At 40.2% G+C, this 24,273-nt stretch overlaps 1 protein-coding gene across 3 annotated transcripts in view; it reads left to right on the forward strand.

Moving 5' to 3' along the window:
• The window catches only part of DAPK1 (death associated protein kinase 1), a 552,849-nt gene extending 528,808 nt beyond the window's left edge, over positions 1–24,041 (forward strand). For all 3 annotated transcript variants that reach the window (XM_081213542.1, XM_081213541.1, XM_081213540.1), the window contains exons 16-26: positions 1,546–1,743; positions 3,958–4,155; positions 8,300–8,398; positions 10,588–10,665; positions 11,088–11,310; positions 12,986–13,174; positions 15,910–16,107; positions 17,883–18,021; positions 18,937–19,057; positions 21,135–21,323; positions 21,653–24,041. In XM_081213542.1, the coding sequence (XP_081069668.1) occupies positions 1,546–1,743; positions 3,958–4,155; positions 8,300–8,398; positions 10,588–10,665; positions 11,088–11,310; positions 12,986–13,174; positions 15,910–16,107; positions 17,883–18,021; positions 18,937–19,057; positions 21,135–21,323; positions 21,653–22,885 (2,865 nt within the window). In that variant the 3' untranslated portion in view covers positions 22,886–24,041. The remainder of the gene's footprint in view (positions 1–1,545; positions 1,744–3,957; positions 4,156–8,299; positions 8,399–10,587; positions 10,666–11,087; positions 11,311–12,985; positions 13,175–15,909; positions 16,108–17,882; positions 18,022–18,936; positions 19,058–21,134; positions 21,324–21,652) is intronic.
• The last annotated feature ends 232 nt before the right edge of the window (positions 24,042–24,273 follow it).

Below are 24,273 nucleotides of genomic sequence, written 5' to 3' on the forward strand. Positions count from 1 at the left end.
CTTCCCATTCAGTACTTGAAACTACCATGTGGGTTTTTTACTTAGAGTAGAAATTAGTGGGCCTAACATTCCAGTTTCTATGGGTCTGACAACCATGTAATGAGGCCTGCAGTCCATGCTTACGCATGTACTAGTAGCAGATTTACCGTATTTTTCGCTCTATAAGATGCACCAGACCGCAAGACGCACCTAGTTTTTGGAGGAGGAAAACAAGAAAAAAAATATTCTGAATCTCAGAAGCCAGAACAGCAAGAGGGATCGCTGCGCAGTGAAAGCAGCAATCCCTCTTGCTGTTCTGGCTTCTGGGATAGCTGCGCAGTCTGCATTCACTCCATAAGACGCACACACATTTCCCTTTACTTTTTCGGAGGGAAAAAGGGAGTGTTATAGAGCAAAAAATACGGTCATTCATTCATTCATTTTGCCACTTTTCCACAAGAAAGCCTGCTCCAGGTGGATTACAGCAAAGAAACAGGGATGCATTTCTAACAAGCTGCAAAATAATTTCATAGTAACAAAGCAAAACAAAATATAACATACCAAAAAGCCACATTTCAGTACTATAAATATAGCAAGGTTACGTAACAGCATGCAGCTTCCCAGTGTTTCATGCAGCAGTCCTTCCCAGGCCTACCTGAAGATGCAAACCACGTGCTCTACTTCTGAACTTTGACCCTTCACCAACTAATCACCAACACTAAATATTAAAAATGGATTGAAAAGGCCTGTTTAAGGCTAGTTCTCACTGAATGTTTCTGTGAATGTTTTACAATTGCCAACTTGGTAGAGAAGCATATGGGACCCAGTCAGTCACAAATATAGCCATTGCTGATTTAATAAATTGCAACTCCACTTCCTCTATTTAGTGCAGTCTTATGAGTTGTTTCCCACTGTGATTGCTCCAGAATGGTTGGGACGTCTCACGTGTTCACACAGATTGTTGGGCTATCTGGTCCTAAGTAAAAATTCTGCAAATAAATGATAAGCTTTCCCCCCCCCTTTTTATAAAGAGTCCCCCTTCCCTATCCCATTCATAGCTGTGCTACGTGGGATTTACCCTGTATCCCTTGAGGCAGGCCAGTAATACATTCACTGCATGTATTACTAGTGATATCATCATGGTAGTAGTAATAATATTCTTTTCTGTGTTTGTTGATGGGGGAATTAACACTTGGGATTGTTTGTGATCTATAGATATGAAACTAATAGAATTTGCAGTTTCACAAGTCTGCCGCATGTCGATTGGAGAGCTGGAGCACACTGCTGTTGGAGACCATGACAAGGACATCTGCATGGATGAAGCCTATGCACAAATCTCCTACTTGTGTGCGCTTCCTCAGATATCGACCCCAGTGCATGGGCCACTATGCCTGATTGATGCATTGAAGGGCACTAATTCACAAATACGAAGCACATCGTGTTAATAACCTTTTAATGGGATTGCGACATTTGCCTAGGAGTTAGATTTATGGAGTCAAAATTGGAAGTGTTGTTTAAGTATAATGTCAGCTTTGTTAATAGCAATCTTACTAAATTATTTTCTAGGAAGAAGAAACTCCTTTGCACTGTGCTGCTTGGCATGGATACTACCTTGTTGCCAAAGCACTCTGCAAGGCAGGCTGCAATGTGAATGTTAAAAATAAGGAAGGGGAAACTCCACTCTTGACAGCCTCGGCTAGAGGTTACCATGATATTGTGGAATGTTTGGCGGAGCATGGCGCTGACCTCGATGCAACTGACAAGGTTAGTTATGGTTGAATTGCGTCGCATTTAGCAAGAAATTGTCTGTAAAGGTTTGAATAGTAGAGAAGAGCTTTAAATAGCTTTCATAACTTGTTTGGATATTGCATGTCATTGTTAATCACTAAATGAAGGCTGTCTTAAGAAGTAGGATACAGCACTATGAAAAATTAATTAATTGCATTTACTATGCTTATTTCATATAACTGTATAGTGATCTCCTCTGTGGGTCAGCTGTTCATTTTGGGAGACATAAGGCTCTTCCACCAGAACATCCCAAATGATAGCAAGACTTTTTAATTTTTATTAAATACTTGAAGTAGAAATAAGATGGTGAAAATATATGATGCTCAGCATACAGATAGATTACTAGAAGTTTGCCGTTTCTTCCTTGTCTGCATCCAGTCTTTGAAGATTGATTGATCCAACTCCGACTCCAGTTCAACCCTATGAAAGGATAATCCATAGTCTGGATTGATGGGCTCTCATTCATGGTCAGAGCCCTCTGTCCTGCCTGCAGCAGGAGCTCAGTTTGGTTCTTTATCAATCAGAGAGACACTTAAAAGGCAAAGGGGGGGGAAAGAAACAAGGCATTTTTAGCTGAATAAGAAGTTCAAGCTTCAGTCCTTTTCCCACTTACCTGAGAGTAAGCTGCATTGAATTCAGTGTGAATTACTTCTAAGACATAGAGCAATAGAGCAGTATAAGAAACAAATCAAAAAATGTAAAAGTCTTTGACAATAACCCTAGATTTGGGGCCCCTTTTTGAATAACTCAGAGATGCTTTCCCATATACCGGGAGCAAGCAAATGAAGCTTTTATTTCCAACTTTTAAGTATCTGAAATCCAGGAAACTCTAGTGTGTTTGTGAGTCCTCCGTTTACCACAAGGTCTCTTTCCCATATATGAGGTTAGAGTCTCTCCAGCAAAGCTCCACTTACTGCTTAGAAGTGTCACAATGAGTACAAACTCAGCAGTATTCGTTATCATCAAGATGTACTGAAGAAGAAAAATACAATTCTATCTCTCTTACTAGAAATTCGGGGTTTCTTTAAATAGCTGTTTCTTTTGCAGTTTAAGAGTTTTCATTGTGAGTCTTACTTGCGATTCTCTGCATCTGTACTGTGCTTACAGCAAAAGAATCATTGCGGAAAGCGGAGAAATTCAAGTGGTTTTGTCTGTGATAGATTTATATAGAAATTTCCTCATAACCTTTTAAGCACTGCACAATGCTAACTGAATGTGCAGCTAATTAAACAGGACTAGCTTTTCATGAGGTAGTTTTGAAGTTCCTGTTTGGCCTTTTTCTTGACACCTGCAAGGAGTAGCTTTCAGTACCAGGGAAATGTACATGGGCTAAGCTGTGCTATTTAAATCTACTCTTTCATTTATCTAGAACATTTCTTTTTTCATTTGGGTCCCAAACAAGGCAGGAAAGGATGTAACTTTTTATGGGACAAACCAATTGTACCTCAGTCCAAGGTGGTCACGGTTGAAAACCTATGGTGATTGCCATTTTATCCTAACCGCAACTCTGAAGTTGAGGACCCCAGATCATCAAATGGACTTCATGGTCAAGCAGGGCATTAAGAACATTCCTCTACAATCCAGCCCACTGGACCACAGTGGGGCTGGTTCAGAAGTAATGTGATAATTTAGCATACAAGAACAATCCTAGCCTCTGGTTCCTGCATTTTCCTCCTTCCTTGGTGTTCCACAAGGAAGAATGGAAGCATCTGGTTCCCTCTTTAGAATTAACTACGGTTTAGGATGCCTTCTGAAACCTCTAAAGTGTGATTAATCTTAACTTTGGTTAATGGGTTATTAAGCTGGTTTATATACATAGTTGACATTAACCATACTTTAGAGTTCAGGTGACACACCAAATGGCAGTTAATCTGAAATGGAAGATTCCAGACACATCACAGTAACGTTCCTCCTCACAGTCATGTGAGGACAGAGGGAGCACAGCAGTCCAGAGGGAGGTTAATCTTGTTCTAGTAATTTTAAACCACGGTTTAGTGTTGCATCCAACTGCAGACACTGACTTAGCAAGGAAGTTATCAGGTTCCACAAAGCCCAAAAGGAGCTCTGTGGTGCTCAAAATGACTGAATATTATTGTATTTGCTTCTGATAGAAACATGTTAAAAAAACAGTTACTGATTTTGTTTGCAATACAAGAAATAGCTGGTCATTCTTTTTTTGTGTGCATTTAGGACGGACACATAGCCCTTCACCTTGCAGTCCGAAGATGTCAGCTGGAAGTGGTTAAAATGCTTATCATACAGGGATGCTCAATAGATTTCCAGGATAGACATGGGAACACTCCTCTCCATGTGGCCTGCAAAGATGGAAACATTCCCATTGTGATGGCACTCTGTGAAGCAAACTGTAACATCGATATAACCAATAAGGTACTTTAAAAAAAACACAACACCCAGCAACCCTACACTGCTTGTACTAAGGGCTTTTCCAGATGACAAACTGTTCCAGCACTGAATGCACAGTAGGTTTGCACTTGAGAGGGATCAAACAGTTCTTTCCCCCCCCCCCAAAAAAGGCTACAATTAAATGAGAACTCCCATTTTCTGAGTACCGAAAACGCAATTGCTAATCTCTGAGGGAGGAAAGGGGATATTTCTCTACAGCTAGGGGTTCCATTTCAAGAGTGAATTCTCGTTGTTCAGTGTAATTAGTACCTATTAGGTAGTTCTCATGATTGTCTACCCCCCCCCCATGTCCTTTGGTGAATTTTATATTATTTTACTTGAATAGCCTCAGTATCCAGAGAAGTTACACTCTATCCTCCCTCATCTGTTCACATACTAAGCTGGGCGGGCATGCAGGCTAATATACTTATACAGTGGTACCTCGGTTTACGAACTTAATCCATTCCGGAAGTCCGTTCTTATACTGAAACCGTTCTTAAAACCGAGGCGCGCTTTCCCTAATGAGGCCTTCCACTGCCCGTGCCCTTCCACCGTTCGGAGACTGAGGTAAAGTTCGCAAACCAGGACACTACTTCCAGTTTTGCGGAGTTCGTAAACCGAATCATTGGTAAACAGGAGTGTTCCTAAGCTGAGGTACCACTGTATCTTCTAGACATGTATTTTTATTTCATCATGCCAGGTTAAGTCACTCTTCATTTTATTTGCTGAGAATCTGAATTTGACACATACAGTAGTACCTCGGGTTACATACGCTTCAGGTTACATACTCTTCAGGTTACAGACTCCGCTAACCCAGAAATAGTGCTACAGGTTAAGAAGTTTGCTTCAGGATGAGAACAGAAATCGTGCTCCGGCGGCGCAGCAGCAGCGGGAGGCCCCATTAGCTAAAGTGGTGCTTCAGGTTAAGAACAGTTTCAGGTTAAGAACGGACCTCCAGAACAAATTAAGTACTTAACCCGAGGTACCACTGTTGTCCCAGTTTACACAAAATTCTTCATACTGTTCTTGTGCAATCAGAAATTTATCAGTGCAGTTTTCGGTTCTGACATTATAGAGCCAGATAGACCCCTTCAAGCTGTTTTTCAGCAACATTGCCTACCCACCTCCTGGCAAGTTGGCCACTTACCTTCTGGCAGTTCTCAGCTGCTTCTGAGGTAGCAGAAGCGAGCAAGAAAGTTGCTGCATTAAGCGAACTAGTAATTAACTGGGGAAAAGGTGCATTGGTGATAGGTAGCATGTGGGTGTAAGGATGATTTTAGGTCCTAAGGTGGAAAGGCTTAGATCCCTTAGACAGCTTCTCATGTTTTATTTTGCTTCCATGCAGCTGGTAAATAATACATCTCAGCAACTCTTGTTCCTTTGTGCATTAGAAGATTGCTGTTAATTGCATTGCAAAAACATTGTATGCCTCTGTGGTGTTGGTATTACTACTTTGTGAAAATGGCTCGGCAGTATGTGGGAAAGCGAAATACAGTACTTAACAGGTTTGACTCTTGTGACTTTCCATGTAGGAGTTTGTAGAACTTCAGGATTTTTCCTGGTGCTAATTTCAATGGCTTTAGAGATCCTAAAGCTGACACACTCTGTGTGTATGGGTAGGGAGGGAGGCAAATCTTGGATTCTATAATGCTACAGAAGTGAAGGATATTTTGAATAATGCAGCTTTTATATGACACATATCGGTTCAATTCAAGAGTCCTTGCATTCCTTTCAAGGAACATTGTAATATTGCAGTTACAGCCTGACCACCTAAACACCCTCCATGACCTTCTGTGCTACAACCCACCATGGAAAGTTGTGGGTTTTTGGCTGACCCTGTGCAATCATTTATTTGGATTATTTTTAAATTTAAGTATCACCAGCTGCCAAGTAAAAAGCTTATGATAATAAGCCCTCTGCCCTCTTGCGTTAGCTTAATCCTGACTGATTGAGCAATTAAATGTAGAACCATGATAGAAATTCAGTTTTCAGGGAAGCAGAGTTAATACAGCTAAAGGCTTGACTTTATGGCTGAAAATCTTATACTGGTCTCAGTGGCTTGGCACCAGTTTCCCCCTGGAGAAAAAAGCAAACCCCTCCATCTAAAGAGGTCAAGTAGTTTCGTTACACATGTATGATCTTAAGCTCTTTCGGTTTGTGACATCATTAGATGCCATGAATTTTATTCAACTAGCTTGTTCGACTTTGAGCACAAAACATTCTGTAAATCATCTTCACAATCAAATCTTTTGACAAGGAATAATGGACTTAATGAAGCATCCATTCTGGATCCTTAAACGTGACATTAAGCAGTTTATTGGATATGTCACTGTCTTGCATAGTGTCAGGTAAATAATCTGTTCAGCCTAGTAGAGATTACTGTAACTGACAAGGGGTCTGCAGAGTTTGGGGAAAATATTTTCCCCAGCTCTTCAGTTGAAGATCCTTTGACTGGAGATGCCAGGAGTTATAAATGCAAGTAGTTCTCAAACCACCAAGCTCTTATTAACTTTCTTTGCTGCTTCTCCAGATTAATTAAGGAAAGGTGAAATATTACTGTGCATGTGCTCTAAAAGGTCATAATATTTGATGAAATTGCAGCAGCACAGATAAAGTAATATCACTAAGCAGCTTTGCCTAGAAGGTGCACAGAAAACGTATTAACCATGTAAATGTCCATTTTGTGTCTGGCAGTAAAGCCAGGATTTCACAAAAACGATGGAAGAAGTAACAACATACATGGTTCTAATTATCCTACAAAAGGAACACAGACTTGTATGTAATTTGCAATGACTTCATATTTTAAAAGTAAAACTTCTAGAAGCCTTAATACAAGCTTTAAAATATGCAGACACTTGTGTTTCTGCACTCCTATAGAAATCCCTAAATTATATAGTCATAGCAGAATAGTGTGTGTGTGTGTGTGTGTGTGTGTGTGTGTGTGTGTGTGTGATGCCACTGCTGTTTTAGATGCTTTCCCCCCTCTCTCCTCCCCCCCCCCCTGAGGAAATGAGAGCTGCCTATAGAAAACAATGCAGATATCTAGGATTTTAGTACTGGGCAGTAGAGTGCCCTCAAGCAAAAGTTATCAACAAGTGTAGGAATTCCTTTAATGTGTTTAGTGTGAATCCATAGTTTCCCTCTCCAGACAGCAAGATGAATTACTATAGTACAGTGGTGCCTCGCAAGACGAAAAGAATTCGTTCCGCGAGTCTTTTCGTCTTGCGATGTTTTTCGTCTTGCGAAGCATGGTCCGTCGCAACTGCGCCTCTTCAAGCGGCTTTAAAAAAAAGTGCAAGACGTTTTCGTCTTGCGCAGCAAGCCCATAGGGAAATTCGTCTAGCGAAGCAACGCAAAAACGGAAAACCCTTTCGTCTAGCGAGTTTTTCGTCTTGCGAAGCATTCGTCTTGCAGGGCACCACTGTACTGTGACCTCAACATTCCTTTCAGATGTTGTTTCTAAACACTGATTCATGGAAGTTTTAAAGGTTTCTTTAAGGAGGAAAAAGTAAGTAGGCACCACTGTAAAGTTGTTTGCTTCTGCTGAAGATTAAGCCTTGGGAGTGCACTTCTTGGGTTACAAACTGCCTTGCTAGATTACGGTGTGCTGAATGGTTTCGTCACTAAACTGCAAGAGGCATGATTATATCAAACTGGTATATTGAAAGGCTCCTAGAGTATGACCCTGTTCAGATATAATGCTGCGCACAAGGAGCCTTGATCTTGCAAACTCCTCCTTTCTCTCACATTGCCAAGAGGAAGCGTTTGACAGCTTTCACTTTTGCTTAACTACAGCTACCCACTTCATTTGAACCAGGAATCGAAGTTTAATACGAACCACTTTGTCCAGGAATCATAGTTTAATACCATATGGTCCGGTTTCAAACAAGCTAACTTCAAACCATGGTTCAGGAAATGTGACGTCTTTAAACCAGCCGCAGTTAGTGATAAACTTTGATTCCCAGTTTGGGGGAAAATAGGAAACTGCTGTTCACCAAACGCCTCCTTTCAGCTGCATGGAAAGGAGGACTGAGTGCAAGACCATGTCTCTGTCTGCAAGCCAATCACAACATTTTAATATTTTGACTGGATTATCGTTTCAGCAGAAGTCTTATTTTATCTTTTATAGTATGGTAGGACACCTTTACATCTGGCAGCAAACAATGGAATTCTCGATGTTGTCCGGTACCTTTGCCTAAGTGGAGCAAATGTGGAGGCGTTAACTTCTGTAAGTATGACCTAGTATATGGGTTTGGCAATTTTCTGAAATCTCTCTCCCCCCCCCCCCAACACACAAAGAGCTTCTGAGCTATAACACTTAGGTTTTTAAAAAATCTTACACACAATATACAGGCTTTTCTGACACTAAGCCTAAAATAATTTAATTTGGAACGCGGTTCCTAGCTTAGCGACAGTATTCTTGCTAAGAACTTGGCTACTTCATTTCCAGTAACGTGTTAGCTATTCCCCTGACAATGTGTGTTGAAAACCTATAAATACAATATTTAGGCCTTTTTGAAATTAGTTCCTCTGGAAAGCTTTCATGCTAAAAATAAGAAGGATAATTCACAGTGTACTGGCATGTGTGGGAGGCAGAGTGAATGGATCAGCAAGCTTTGCAGGTGAACTTGTAAAACAATTACTGCTTGTCCAACGGATCTGCGCCACTGCTTCCAATCAGCACCACCTGCTGTCTTTTCAGCTCTCACCAGGGTTGAGTAATGTTCCTAAAACTGACCTTCTTGAAGAACCAAATAGCTATCACACACATCATTGCCTGCACTTTAACTAAGTAACATGTGGGGGTTTTCTGCAGGAGGCGCCTAGAGATTGCACCTAAAATGTGTGCCCTCTCCCCTCAGTCTACCTGCATAGTTCTCAGGGCTCTCCTGCTGTAAGCCAAATAGTTTTATTGTTTAGGGAAGTTTTTAATATTTAATGCTGTACTGTTTTTAACATTTGATTGGGAGCCGCCCAGAGTGGCTGGGGAAACTCAGCCAGATGGGCAGGGTATAAATAATAAATAATAATAATATATTATTATTATTATTATTATTATTATTATTATTATTATTATTATTTTGTTTATTTATTATTTATTATTGTCATAGACTCACAACATTACTGTAAAAAAAACAGAAAGAGAGAATTTCTGTGTGCAATTTATGTACCTGCTTGCATCACCCCTACACCACTGATTTAAAGCTAATTCACGTATTCAAAGGAATCTCCATGAACTGTACTGCAGAGTAGGGAAATAAAGGGGCCTCATTTTGAAGAGTTTAACTTTTTACTTGGAACTTAATAATCCAGAATAACTCCACCTATGTCCACACTTGCATGCACGCTAGCTAATAACAATTAGAATTACTACTTGGTCAGCATCATAAGGTTATATTGAAAAACTGGGGGGTGGGGGTTGCTTTTTTCATTCTTTCACCACACTCTTGTGTTTTATTTAATGGATGGGTATAAAGTGCATTCATTTAAGTAGCTTAAGGGATATGTGATTATGGAAGCATAGTTTTGGATAGATGAGGTAGCACAGTGTCTTCAAATGGTTAGCAGAAAAGAACCACTTTGAGTTCCAGTATTTTGTTGATCTTGGTGGTCTTAATGGAAGACATGCTAACACGCTATCACAAGGACTGCATTAGCTCTCCTTGATTAAATCGAAAATGCAGTTCTGTTTCAGAAAAGATTGTAAATACAGAATGCGTAGGTCCTCAAGGTATAACAGTTACACGAATGCAGCCCTAAGAAGCTATTGCAGTAAGCAATTTTTCTTATACTTCATTTCACACCAAACTGCTGACTCATGGAATGTGGGTAATTAAAAGTCAAAAGCAGAATGCTGAAGACAGATTTGCTCCGCTCCTGAGTTTGCTTAAGCTGTTTAAAGCTGCGCTGTCATCTTCCCTGCACTAACACCTCCCAGAGATGATAGACAAAGTAACCAAGTAATTCATTTCCCCCTCTCTATTTCTCATAGCTATATAAACACAATTCTTGATTTCTTGCATCCTATTTAAATGAGCACCAACAGATCATCGTAGTTGCATTTTAAAGATTCATATTGTTCATGTGCAGTATTAGGAACACATGGCTTGGAAAAAGCATTTTGCCTGTTTCTTTGTAAAGACGGGAGCAATCATGCTGAAAGTGGTAAAAGAAAAAATGCTTCAAGTGTTTCTGTAATATCAGGATGCTTCTGTAAAAGAAGCATTAAGAGAAAAAAGTGCAGAAAGAGAACAAAATAGAGATTCCAGCTAGGAGGTCCTTGCTATTTCTTTCCTTAATCCATTTGCTTCTGACATAATTTATTTTCTTACCACCCTGAGGATACTGGAACATTTTTTTTCTGTTTTTCTCTTGTGGGCCAGAAGTCATTGGAGCTAATCACTTGTCTTCTAACAGGATGGAAAAACAGCAGAAGACCTGGCTAGAGCAGAGCAACACGAACACGTAGCCAGTCTGCTTACAAGATTAAAAAAGGTGAGGAGATGAGTGAGGAATCGATCTTTATTTCAACTTTTCACTTGAACCCAAAATATTATGAAAAATAATAGATCAAAAAATAATTTTTAGTAATGGTTAGTAATTCATTGACAGATATCACTTTAATTTTAACAAAATCCCCTAAGGGTAAAGCATTCCCTTTTCCCTAGAGGAAAGCAGGGTCGTATCCAGCAAAGTTGTTCCATTAGCACAAAGGCTTCCCCTTGTGCCATGGGGCTTTGTCTCCCCTATCCCTCCCGTCATTCGTTATATTTCTGCTACTTGAATCAGAATACTAATTCCTGCACAACTGCTTTGCTCTGGAAAATATGGGATGTTTAAGAAGCAGAAGCATTTTGATGTTTGGCATTTCTCTTCACAATTACGTGTTTGTTTTATTCTTTGCTTTCACCTTACAGGATACACACAGAGCACTTTTCATCCAGCATCTTAGACCTACTCATAATCTGCAGCCGAGAATAAAACTTAAGCTTTTTGGACACTCGGCATCTGGGAAAACTACTCTTGTGGAGTCTCTGAAGTGTGGGCTCCTGAGGAGCTTTTTCAGAAGGCGCAGACCAAGACTTTCCTCTACAAACTCTGTCCGTTTTCCCCCTTCACCTTTATCTAATAAGCCATCAGGTACCATTTTAAAGCTTTTTATATTGTCGCTCTTAATAGTCATTGTTTTTTACCTCAGTGCATTGGGTGAGCTTACTAATTTACAGCAACTGTTTTAATTTGTGGTGTTTGTGCTGGGCCTAATCTAGTTACAGTAATGCCGTGATGAATTTTCATGCAAAATTGGAGAAGGCAGAAGAGTAGCCTTCCTGCAGGAAGGTGGGGCTTGCTAGATACCGTATTTTTGCATGTATTAGATGAGGTTTTTTGACTCAAAAATCCTGTCAAAAAACAGGAGTTGTCCTATACACGGATAGTGGCATGAAGGGGGGGAGAGAAGCAACGCGCCCGCCCGCCAGCTGGTTGACAGGAGCGCAACTTCCCCCGATGCCGCTGCATGTGGGAAACGATCTAGGGAGTGTTTTCTGCCCGCAGCTGCATAGGGGGAGAAGCTCAACAATTTTGGGCCATCTCCCCTCATTTTCTTAAAATTGAGTCCCCCAAAATTATACAGTCATACCTCACGTTGCGTCCACTTCAGGTTGCATTTTTTTCGGGTTGCGGACTGCCGAAACCCAGAAGTACCAGAATGGGTTACTTCTGAGTTTTGGTAATTGCACATGCGCAGATGTGCTAAATTGCGCTTTGCGCATGCACAGGTGCACTGAATCGCTACCCGCACGTGCACAGATGCGGGTTGCGAATGTGCATCCCGCACGGATCACGTTTGCAACCAGAGCGTCCACTGTACATGGGGGCGTCTTATAGATGGAAAAATACGGTACATGCCAGCTTTAAAGATGGCAGGTGTTAAACTCTTGGAAAGAAATGTTTTGGTATTTTTAGAAGGAAGGATCCACAAAATGGCAGAGCTTTGCTTGGGGAGTGGTGATGGTCTGCACCATTCATTTTTGGCTCCTGACATTTTATATTTCAGTAGTACACTAGCATAGTACTTGGTTTCTAACAAGAGTGGATGCACCACTGTTCAGATGGATGATAATGCTTTACAGTGTAGCATTAAAGGTGCAGTTAAGATAATACTGTTTTTCATATTAAAATATGTATTTATATTTATTTCAGCTTTCCCCAACTGGGTGCCCTCCAGGGCCATTCTGGCTGGGGCTGATTGGAGCCGTAGTCTAAAAACAGGGCACCAAGTTGATCAAAGCTGACTTGCGCCTTCAGAAATGTCAGGGGTGCCTTAATTATTTCAACCACTAGAGGAGGCTAGTTCAATACCAAAAGTACTAATTATACATATTTACAGTGGAACCTCTGGTTACATACCTAATTCGTTCCGGAGGTCCGTTCTTAACCTGAAACTGTTCTTAACCTGAAGCACCGCTTTAGCTAATGGGGCCTGCCGCGCTGCCACCGCACGAGTTCTGTTCTCATCCTGAAGCAAAGTTCTTAACCCGAGGTACTATTTCTGGATTAGCGGAGTCTGTAACCTGAAGTGTATGTAACCTGAAGCGTATGTAACCCGAGGTACCACTGTACTAAATTTGCATGGTTTCTGTTAATCCTGAAAAAGTTACGGATAATGAAATGGCTCTTCTTCATGCTTTGCTATTTATTATTCAAACTGATGCTTTATAGGTAGTCTCCTTAATCTTTAGATAATAATGCTGTTTTTAAAAATTCAGGGTTTTTAATCTTCTTTTGCCCTTCTCATTTTCTTCCTGTGATCCAGTTTCAGTAAGTATTACAAATCTGTATCCTGGCTGTGAGAATGTTAGTGTGAGAAGCCGGAGCATGATGTTTGAGCCAGGCCTTACCAAAGGGATGTTGGAAGTCTTTGTTTCGCCCTCTCACCATTCCCACTGCTCAGCAGATGACCAGTCAACCAAGGCCATTGACGTTCAGAATGCATATTTGAATGGTAAAACATGAACTTAAATCCTCTTCTTTTAATGTAACTAATTGGGTCCTTTGTGCAAAAACGCTTCAGTCTGAAATCCACTTAAATGATTTATTGGTTTATTTTGTTAGTTGCCGAACACAGAGCAAGCTCTAGGTGGCTTACATTGGGTTGAAAAAATCCATAATTGTTTGAAACACGCATGAAAAATTAACGAAATACATAGAACAGTGCCAGCCACCACAGAAAACCAGCAAGCAAACATTTATCAGTAACCCAGAGCACAGCTGGATCATGTTCCATCAAGTGTCCTGGGAATGAGAAAGTGTTAACCTGGCAGTGAAAACAGGTGAGCATCATTGGGGAGAGCATTCTGCAGACATAAGTCTCCCCTATAGTTTCCACCCTTCAAACCTCTCTAAGAGGGGGCACACTTTAAGTATATCAGTGCTTTATCCCTAATTTCAGGGATGCAGTGGCACTGTGGGTTAAACCACAGAGCCTAGGACTTAGAATCATAGAGTTGGAAGAGACCACAAGGGCCATCGAGTCCAACCCCCTGCCAAGCAGGAAACACCATCAGAGCACTCCTGACATATGGTTGTCAAGCCTCTGCTTAAAGACCTCCAAGGAAGGAGACTCCACCACACTCCTTGGCAGCAAATTCCACTGTCGAACAGCTCTTACTGTCAGGAAGTTCTTCCTAATGTTTAGGTGGAATCTTCTTTCTTGTAGTTTGGATCCATTGCTCCGTGATCAGAAGGTCGGCAGTTCGAATCCCCGCAATGGGGTGAGCTCCTGTTGCTCGGTCCCTGCTCCTGCCAACTTAGCAGTTCGAAAGCACGTCAAAGTGCAAGTAGATAAATAGGTACCACTCTGGCGGGAAGGTAGAAGCAGCTTAGTCATGCTGGCCAGAAACGCCGGCTCCCTCGGCCAATAAAGCGAGATGAGCGCCACAACCCCAGAGTCGGTCACAGCTGGACCTAATGGTCAGGGGTCCCTTTACCTTTATCCCTAATTTCAGACTCTCTACCAGCACAATAAAAGCTTACAGTTAGGTGTTACATTTGCTATTTCAACACAATATCTCAAAAAACATTACCATTTTAAAGTTTCTTCAGTGTCAGCGTAGTATCTCAATCCAGCACTAATCCTCTGAGAGCCAAGAGATATTGGCCAAAGCCAGTGGTGGTATTACATTTTCAGCAAGAGCTGCATTTACTGATGGAATCCCTGAAGTGTGATTTAACTTGCTGTGTGCTCTGTACAAGCATCTCTATGAGGAATACAAGCTGGAGAGAGCCATTCTCTGTCTGAGGAGATATAGGCCCTTTTACAGCCTGCAAAGAAACCCTTATACGAGGTACAGTCTTCTCCCAGGTATTCAACGCAGGGTTGAACAGACATGATGGGAGCATTGTATCTATAGTCTGAGGAATTCACTCTGCCACTGATGAACAAACACTGTGAGGCGCTTACTAAGGGCCAGGTCTAGACTGCTGTTTAAGAAGCTCTCATTCAGCCAACCTGCACCCAAAGAAAGGTTGAAGTCATTCCAACCTGCAGGTGTACTAATGGGTAGATATTTCAGATGTTTACTTGTTATTCTTCAAAGCTTCGAAAAACAGCAGCCAAATATTCCACGAGAAGGAGGAATAGATTGCATCTCCGCCGTCGTAGGACACAGTATTTGTCAAAAGTGCCAGGGGTTTGTCATAGAAATTATGAGCTTAGGAAAATGTCACAATTTTTGAAGGAATTCCTAAAGATAGTATGCGTTGGGGCTTAAATTCCAGCCTGGAATTAGCATACTGTCACTACCAGCTGTAGCCTGACATCCTGTTTATATATACAGATTGAGATTATTACACTAGCCAAAGTATTTGCTCAAATCCTCCAGATTAATAAGGATAACATTTCTGAACTACTAATATCTGAAATTACAATTCCTTTTAAAATGCTGAGGCATTTCTCTAGTGCTCCCGCCTTCCTGAGATGCATTTATTTATAAATCCTATTAATTAAAGTTTGTAAAAATGCCTGTTACTCTCTGGAGGACAGGGAATAAACATATGCTTCTCTCAGCTTCAGAAAAATTAAAAAAATAAAAATTGCATGATAAAGTATTGCATAAAATGGCAGTTAGTAATGAACTATGACTATTCTAATCTCTCTCTGAGTTTACAATTACACATTATTATTCTACTGTCTTGTAAAACAAAATGGCCTGTTCTGATTTTTTAAAATAGAAAACCTCCTGTTTTGACACTTTATATAGCACAATAATATGCCTGTGTAATAGTATGCTTCAGATTCTGTCAAACAAGACAAAAATAATAAAATTACTCATTTAATATTTTAGCAATTAACTCTCTTGCAGTGGTCTTAACGTGTACTTCTGCACAAACTACAGCTTTAGTCGTAGGTATATTGTATCATGTTTTCTATAGTTTTTACAGAAAAGTTGTGGGGGAAAGTTTGTCTTCTAATGTAAGACCCACTGTGTTAAAAAAAAAAAAGACTTGAATTTCTTCAGTGGATAAACCTGTCTAATTTTGACAGGAGTCTTGCACCCAGTATACATGGCTTGGTTCTTTGAAATCAGTAAATGTAGCTGTGATCAGGATTGCAGCCTCTGTCTCTGAATATAATAACTAATAATAATAATAACAATAATGATATGTATACTTCAACAACAACAAGAATAAAAATGTTTGTAAAACTTGTTCTACTTAATATATATTTGCTTGTTGCAGGAGTTGGTGATTTCAGTGTGTGGGAATTCTCTGGGAATCCTGTGTATTTCTGCTGCTATGACTATTTTGCTGCAAATGATCCCACCTCAGTTCACGTTGTACTTTTTAGTCTTGAAGAGCCCTATGAAATACAGTTGAACCAAGTGACCTTTTGGCTTAGTTTCCTAAAATCTCTTGTTCCAGTCGAAGAATCCATAGGTATGCCACAAGTACTTTATCTCTGCCAGCCCTTCAACACGGGTTCATGGTTTTGTAGAGCTATGTTGAACCATTCCATCCTTCTTTTTACTCTACTGCCTTGATTCATACAAATTAACCTTTTTAGAATTCTTTGCTGTTCAGTATACTTCTTAAATGAGATCACTGGTCAACTGTTTTAACTAGGCATGATGCTTTAAAGTTGGGTATGCCAACAAACTTAATTGCTCCATATTTTGGAGAAAGATTAAATATATAGGTTTAGCTAACATCATAAATCTAGCTACATTATGGTAAATTACTCTTCACCTACTACTGTGGAAGTTTTTTGGAAGAACAAAGTAATGATGTCTGTCTTCACTTCATCAACAGCAAAGTTGCTGAAATGTGTGCAACAAAGCCATTAATTAAACGATCATGGGACTGACGGTTTAAGAAAGACCATAGTGCTTCTAATGAATATAAGGATATAAGATGAACCAGTTAATTGGTCCATCTAGGTCAGCATTGTCTATATCGGGGTAGAGAACCTTTGGCCTGCCAGATGTTGCTGAACAGCCCAGCAAGCATGGCCAATGGTCAGACCTGATGGGAATTGTCATCTGACAACACCGCTGGTCTTCATTGGCTACCAATGGCTCTCTGGAGTTTGAGACAGTGCTCTCTCCCAGTCCTACTTTAATTGAACATAGGACCTTCTGCATGCAAAGCACATGCTCTGCTACACATTAGAATGCATACAGATCATATTTGCACTGGAACCAAATTAGGGATTTGGGGTGTTCTAGAGTTGCACAGAATTTACAAAGAGCACAAAACAGAAAGCAAGGATTGTATTGGGCATGCTTATGTTCCATGGAAGTCTGAAGTATGCTTATCTGTATTCTGCATTTGAAGAATGTATGTGTTTAGCATATGATGGCCCTTGCTCATACGGATAATTGTGGTATTGCCACAATACAGGTAAAAGCAATAAAGTTAAATTCAGTATTTTCCGAAATTTGGCAAAATACTTTCATCTTATCAAGATGATGTATAAGCAAGCAGGCTGTACAAATTTGTGTTCAGTGCTGTTACCTCATTCATATCCCATTTGTATCTCTTTCTCTCTCATTCTTTTTCATGGTATCTCCCAGGCTTTCCTTCTTAACTCTCACTTATGTGAGAATTCTTTGTTTGTGTAAGTACTGTAAAGTTGCATTCATACCACTGTATGAATGTTTTTTAGATCGTTTGTTTCCTGCCTATAATAATCTCAACCATAGTATTGTAGACTAGTGTGGTCAGTGGATGATCTTTTTAAAAAGTAGCTATAGCTGAAAAAAGCATTGCCCCGTCTCCAAATATTTATTTTGTTAGAAACGAAATAGATGGTTTACAAAGATTTATTGTGATTTGTAATATGTCTCTGTTTTATGACATGGACCATCAATTTTGCTTTGGAATGATGAACGTCTGTTTTTTGTGCTATGAATGTAATCACACTAGCCACAGTCAGCCTCTTAAGTTTGGGGAAACATTTAATCAATCCCTGACTCGAGCACCAGGTTCAGATATCACGCTAAGCCAAACTTTATAGAGCAATAACAAACCATGGCTTACAGGTATGGTTTGTCATGGTTAACAAACCGTGGTTAAGCTGCTGGTCCAAGTTAAAATGGTCAACTAATTATAACAATTTAACATACCATAAAATGTTACATTTGAACCATGCCATTAGAAGAGAAAGCTTTTCCTCTCAAAGTCTTCCTTATGGTTTTTTTTCTCTCCTGAAGCATTTGGAGGAAAGCTAAAAAACCCACTACATGTTGCACTGGTGGCTACTCATGCCGACATTGTCAATCTTCCGCGTTCTGCTGGAGGAGAGTTCCAGTATGACAAAGATACATCTCTTCTGAAAGAAATCAGGAACAGGTAAGACAGGGGGATTGTATTTTTTTTAAAAAAGAACGATTGCTTTTCTAAGAAATTAATATATTATAAAACTTGTGTGCATGTTAAGACCTTGAGCTAAACTTTTTTTAAAAAGAAAAGGCTGTACTTGCATACACATAAAGAAAATCTACACCTTTCATTGAACTGGTTCAGACACAGAAAGGAAACAATGGATTCCCTTTTTATCTTTAACTAAAGAGAACCATAAAGCAAATATAAAACAGATCAAAAACATCAGAAACAAAAGCAGTTATTGCAGCAAAAGTAAAAAATACAAAAATCAGTAGATATAAAATCAGTAAAAATCCTGGGCAATCTATATATATATATATATGTCTAAAACAATGGATTTCCATTATGAAAATGTGCCACAGCAAACGTGAGCTCAGGCATTCCCTACTTCCACATACAAGCATCTGCTTGCTTTCCATTTTAAACAGACGTCCATTTTCTATTTTGTTTGAACTCTTGAGTCAAGCGAAGCAGCATTAAGCCATGGTTTTCAGATCGTGTTTGAAGTGAGCACAGTTAGAGTAACCCACAGCTTTCTTAGTCCGGGCATAATGGGAAACCACAGTTAATTCAAAATAGAAAGTGGGAAGGTTTCAATTTCCTTCGCTCATGCATGAGGGGGTCAACGTAATTTCAACTAAACCAGGGCACTGTGTACCACAAAAATATGCACACTTACTGTGGGATAAGCACCACTAAATTTGGAAGGATCTGAGTATATAGAAATAGGATCAAGTTACAAGGGTGTGTTTTTTACTAGATATATGATATTAGTAGAACTTGCTTCCTCAAAGTGCTTCAATTAATACATGGAATAAGAATGAAAAAGATGGATGCATTACTGTAAAATGATAAACAGGTTCTTTATTCTTTTCCTTTCAGGTTTGGAAATGACCTTCACATTTTAGACAGATTATTTATTTTGGATGCTGGGGCATCTGGGTCTAAAGATATGAAGATTCTCCGCAACCACCTCCAAGAATTACGTAGTCAAATTATTTCTGTAAGTCACATCTTCTTAGTACATCCCTTGGCCCAGGCCTCGTGAGAATATTTCCATTTTGAGTGCACCTTGAATTATGAAGTTGCCTTGTGGTTATAAGTATGGGAAGAAAGGAAGAGAGTTAGAAATATGAATCAAGTACAAACAAGGTCTGTATGGGATAAATTAGATTCATTGGCCTGAGTGCCCTCTGGTGGTGAGCAAGAAGTATTAAATAGATCATGAGCCCACAAATTCTTTCAGCTCCTTCTTACACCTTGTAAAAAAAGGGGGGCAAGTAAATTTAGATAGAAAATATACTTGTCTCATTCTGCAGAAACGGCCTAATAAATATTTTATTGAAGTATAGCAAGTTTTTAAACATGTGTCTGCAGTGTTGAACTAGTTCTTCTGAAAAGCTTTGGGCCTCTTGAATTGCATGTGACCAAACCATCCTGAACCTTTCAGTGAGAGTCATCTTTGTTTTCTTCATTTATACTTTGCCGTTCCTCCAAGGAACTCATGGTGGAATAAATGAGCTATTCCACTTTATCCTCATATCACATGAGTTGCCATAGGTCACGTACTGAGTATTATGGCTGAGTGGTTGTTTGAACACTGGTCCTAGTCCAATATTTTACACAGCATACCATAGTGGTGGTCTCACTGCTTCTATGTTTATTTTGCACATCATTTACTCAGCCACTTTCACTTCCAACAGATTTGAAAGAGGAATTAATTTGTCTGGCATCCAATTGTGTGTGGGGTTTTTTGTAAAAAAATAAATAGTATGCATACAGAAGCATACTTTTCTGTGTAGATCAACTATCCTCTACTGCATAATTCTTACACTCTCCTACTGCTGGGTTTGCCACCAGATTTTTTTGGTGTGTAAAATGTTTCTCACTCCCAGAATAAGTAGTTAACAATGCTGTCAAACAGGCAACAGCTATACAGTTCGTTTCAGTATGAGTTTTCGCCAGAGGCAGGAGTCTGAAGAATGCAACCCCTTTTAAGCAGTGTGTGTTGATTCCTGCTTTCACATGATTCGTAGATTGCAATGTTGTGGTGAAAAGCTGGTCCTTCTTTCCCAGAACCACTCAGCTAAACTAGCGATCATTTCACTGCTCTTTTTCTGCAGTATATGCATGCACTTGAAGTTCATTCTGTTAACTTGTGCAAATGGTGCCAAGAAACGGGGTTTGTTTTGTTCCAGAAAGTTCGTGGTGCTGCACAGTTTTTCCATTAAAAAGACTTCAAGAGCCTGTCTGCTTATGCCAGTACAGATTTAATGCAAGCCATACTAACATGTTGTGCTGTCTTTTTGAAAAGTTTGTAATATAAAAGAAAAGGCTTGTTAACTGTCTTGTCAAAAACTGAGGAAAATGTACTGTGACATACTTTCACATTACAAATATAAAAAGGATGAGTGTTACAGTTATGCTGTCGCAGTTTGCTTTGGGGTTTGTTCGTTGTTGTTTTTTTAAGAAAATACAGTTTACATGATGCCTGGAGCAGGAGTGACTATGACTAAGTACTTAGCATAATCTGTGATTTGATAGCTTCTTTCATTCTTGTATTCCTTTACAGAATGCATTGCCTTGAAATGGGAATGACAGAATAGCACAGCCTTCACATTCAGCAGAATGAGCATGCAAGCCAATACTGCTAGGGCTGCATCAGTTGTGGAAATAACTTCCACTTCTAGCATCGTTACCAATAGAGGAGTATACATGGCCAAAGAGAATCAATGCTCTATTCTTCAGCATCCAGTGAGGTGTGGCAGAGCCATGGAGCCAGCCCTCACACAGTACTTCAGCTTACCTGGCCAGGTAGAGACTGTGCAGATGCACCAGTGGCGGCAGCAGATTGGCTCTGCTGTTGTGTCTGTGTAGCATCACACCTGCCCTGCCACAGACCCATCTGGCTAAGCTGTAGTAACACCAGTCTCAGAAGTGCGGCTCTGTGACTGTTCCACCGCACTGGGTCTGTTCCTGCTAGGATATGAGTGATTGATGGCATATATATTTTTAAAGTGAAAAGATGACAGTTTACCTTCTCGAATTAGAGCTAATGTCCGATCTGGTGCTTTCCATAGACATGTCCAGCCATGACACACTTGTGCGAAAAAATCATCTCCACGCTGCCTTCATGGAGAAAAGTAAATGGACCCAACCAGCTCATGTCACTGCAGCAATTTGTGTATGATGTGCAAGATCAGCTTAACCCGTTAGCAAGCGAAGATGAGCTGAGGCACATTGCCCAGCAACTACACAGTATAGGAGAAGTAAGTAAACTGCATTAATCCAATTTTAATTCTGTAGGTAACTCTGCATTCTTTGCAGCTTGGCCATCAAAAGAGGTGAATGAATTTTGGCTCAGCTTGATGCCCAGCCATAACTTGTGGTCTGCACTGTCCTTGAAGTGCTGTATGCCAGAGAACTCAGCCCAAGGAGAAGCTCTCCTCCCTTTCTCAAATTCACATTTTTCATTGGATGTAGATAATGGACCATATGAGAACCTGTAGTCCTCTTACAGTTAAAGCTGTGATGTCTGCAAAACTCTTCCTTCCTCTCGTATTTGGATTTGACTTGTGGCTTTTCTTCTGTTCAACAGATCAATATCATGCAAAGCGAGACAGTCCAAGATGTTGTTCTCCTGGATCCTCGCTGGCTGTGCTCAAATGTGCTTGGAAGACTCCTGTCCGTGGAGAACCCCAAGGCCCTCCATCACTACAGAGGCCGTTACACCATAGAGGACATCCAGCGCCTGGTCCCAGATAGCGATATAGAAGAACTCATACAAATCTTGGACGCTATGGACATCTGTGCCAGGGATCTCAGCAGTGGAACAATGATTGACATTCCTGCTTTAATCAAGACTGATAGCCTCCATAGGTCTTGGGCTGACGAGGAGGATGAAGTTATGATTTATGGTGGTGTTAGAATTGTTCCTGTGGAACACCTCACCCCACTGCCTTGTGGGATATTCCACAAAGTTCAGGTGAACCTTTGTAGATGGATCCATCAACAGAGCACAGAGGGAGATGCAGACATACGCTTGTGGATCAATGGGTCAAAGATTGTGAACCGTGGAGCTGAGCTCCTTGTCCTCCTTGTGAACAATGGTCAGGGTATTGAGGTTCAAGTTAGAGGCCTGGAAACTGAGAAGATAAAATGCTGCTTGTTCCTGGACTCTGTGTGCAGTACGATTGATAACCTGATGGCCACAACATTACCAGGACTCCTGACAGTCAAACACTATCTCAGTCCGCAGCAGCTGAGGGAACACCATGAGCCAATAATGATCTACCACCCGAGAGATTTTTTCCGCGCACAAAGTCAAAAGGAGACCTCATTGACTAATACCATGGGTGGCTACAAAGAAAGCTTTAGCAGTATACTGTGCTTTGGGTGTCTAGATGTCTATTCACAGGGGAGTTTGGGGATGGATATCCACGTGTCTGATCTGAATCTGCTTACACGAAGGAAACTGAGTCGACTTCTGGATCCACCTGATCCCATGGGCAAGGACTGGTGCCTTCTTGCTATGAACTTGGGCCTTCCTGACCTGGTTGCGAAATACAATACAAACAATGGGAGTCCGAATGACTTTGTCCCGAGCCCATCCTATGCTCTTCTACAGGAATGGGGAAATAGCCCTGAAAGTACTGTGGGCACCCTAATGTCTAAATTGAGGGAACTGGGGCGCAGAGATGCAGCCGACTTTTTAATGAAAGCATCCTCTGTGTTTAGAGTCAGCTTAGATGTAAATGGCCAGGAAGCCTATGCTTCAAGCTGTAACAGCGGGACATCTTATAATTCAATTAGCTCAGTTGTCTCTCGGTAAAAGCAAACACGAGAAAGCACACACTTTTCTAATAGCAGATAGCGACAAAGGATTAAGTACGACAGTTTTGTATGTATTTATAAGTTTCTACATTCATGGGTTGCCGCTGCCTCCCAGCACCACTTTTTAAGTGACCAATCATCTTAATTTTTTACTGTGACCTCTTGCTCTTATTTTAGTTATAAAAAGGCTGGTGTATTTCTGGGTATTTCACAGTTTGTTTCTGATTATACATCGTGCTGCTTAAATACTGGCATTTTAACTGGGAGGACTCTAGCTTTTCGGTACCTAGAGGTTTTTAAAGTCATTTTTCCAAACAGAAGAAGCATACAAAGCTCGTTTCCTAAGTCCTCTCCTTTTTTATCGTGCTTGTTTAATTTAAAAACGAAAAAACCATTTATAGTAAAACAATGCTAGTATATTTCAATTTTAACACCAGACTTAGAAATGAAAAAGTGAGTGCCTTTTGCAGAAGATAATGTGGCTAAAATCAAGTGATCCTGTTGAAGCTATAAGACAATGCTACCTCTATTTCACTGTCTCTGCATGCTGGTTGCTACAAGTGGTGCTTGCCTCTGTGTTTTTCTGGAGTTTAAGATACTTGGTAACATGAAAATTGTTCTGCTGAAGAGCTCTCATGTTGAATACCGTGCGAGTACAAACATTAAGACATTATCAGTTTTTATTTCCGTTGAAGTGGAATGGAAAAATTGAAACCCCATGAACTTGCACCTTCCATTCTTTCCACATATCTCAGGTAAAGATTTTACACAGTTGTAAAGTTCACCAAGGCACATATACAAGTGTTAGCTAAACAGATTTACTCTGTACTTAACAGTGATCATTTGTGCAAAGCAAATGTTTTTTTCACTTTCAGATACTAGTGTGCTTATTTCTTATACTTGAAAGTTTGATTTTGATTTTTATTTTAATTAAGGAAAGCAAGAATTTCTTGCGGTAAGAAAAGTTGGTATGAGGGATCAAGACTCTTCTGTTCTGAAAAGCATGTAATTTTAATTGTACAAGATACATTATGTGTATATACATATACAATGTATGTATATATATTAATACTGTTTTTCCTTAATCTTTGTTGTAGTAAAATTTTAAAGTTTTTTTTACAAATAAATGGTTGCCTGTTGCAACTTTTTCATCATTCCTCATTTCCTAGCTGCATTCGTGTAAACCAGCAAACTGAGCATTGCTAGCTGATGGTTCCAACAACTTGACTTTTTAGCAGCAGCTGTGAACTCTGCAGGACTATATTACTCCCTGCAGTATTTATATTAAGAGGTTGCTGTAGGCTATCCTTTAGGCATGGCCTGCTTTTTTAACCTGCAGGCATGCCAACCTGGTAGCCACCATTACATTTATGTTCCACCTTTCTT

The sequence above is a fragment of the Podarcis bocagei genome, assembly GCF_964188305.1.
Source record: "Podarcis bocagei genome assembly, chromosome: 11".
In the NCBI taxonomy this organism is placed as follows: domain Eukaryota; kingdom Metazoa; phylum Chordata; class Lepidosauria; order Squamata; family Lacertidae; genus Podarcis; species Podarcis bocagei.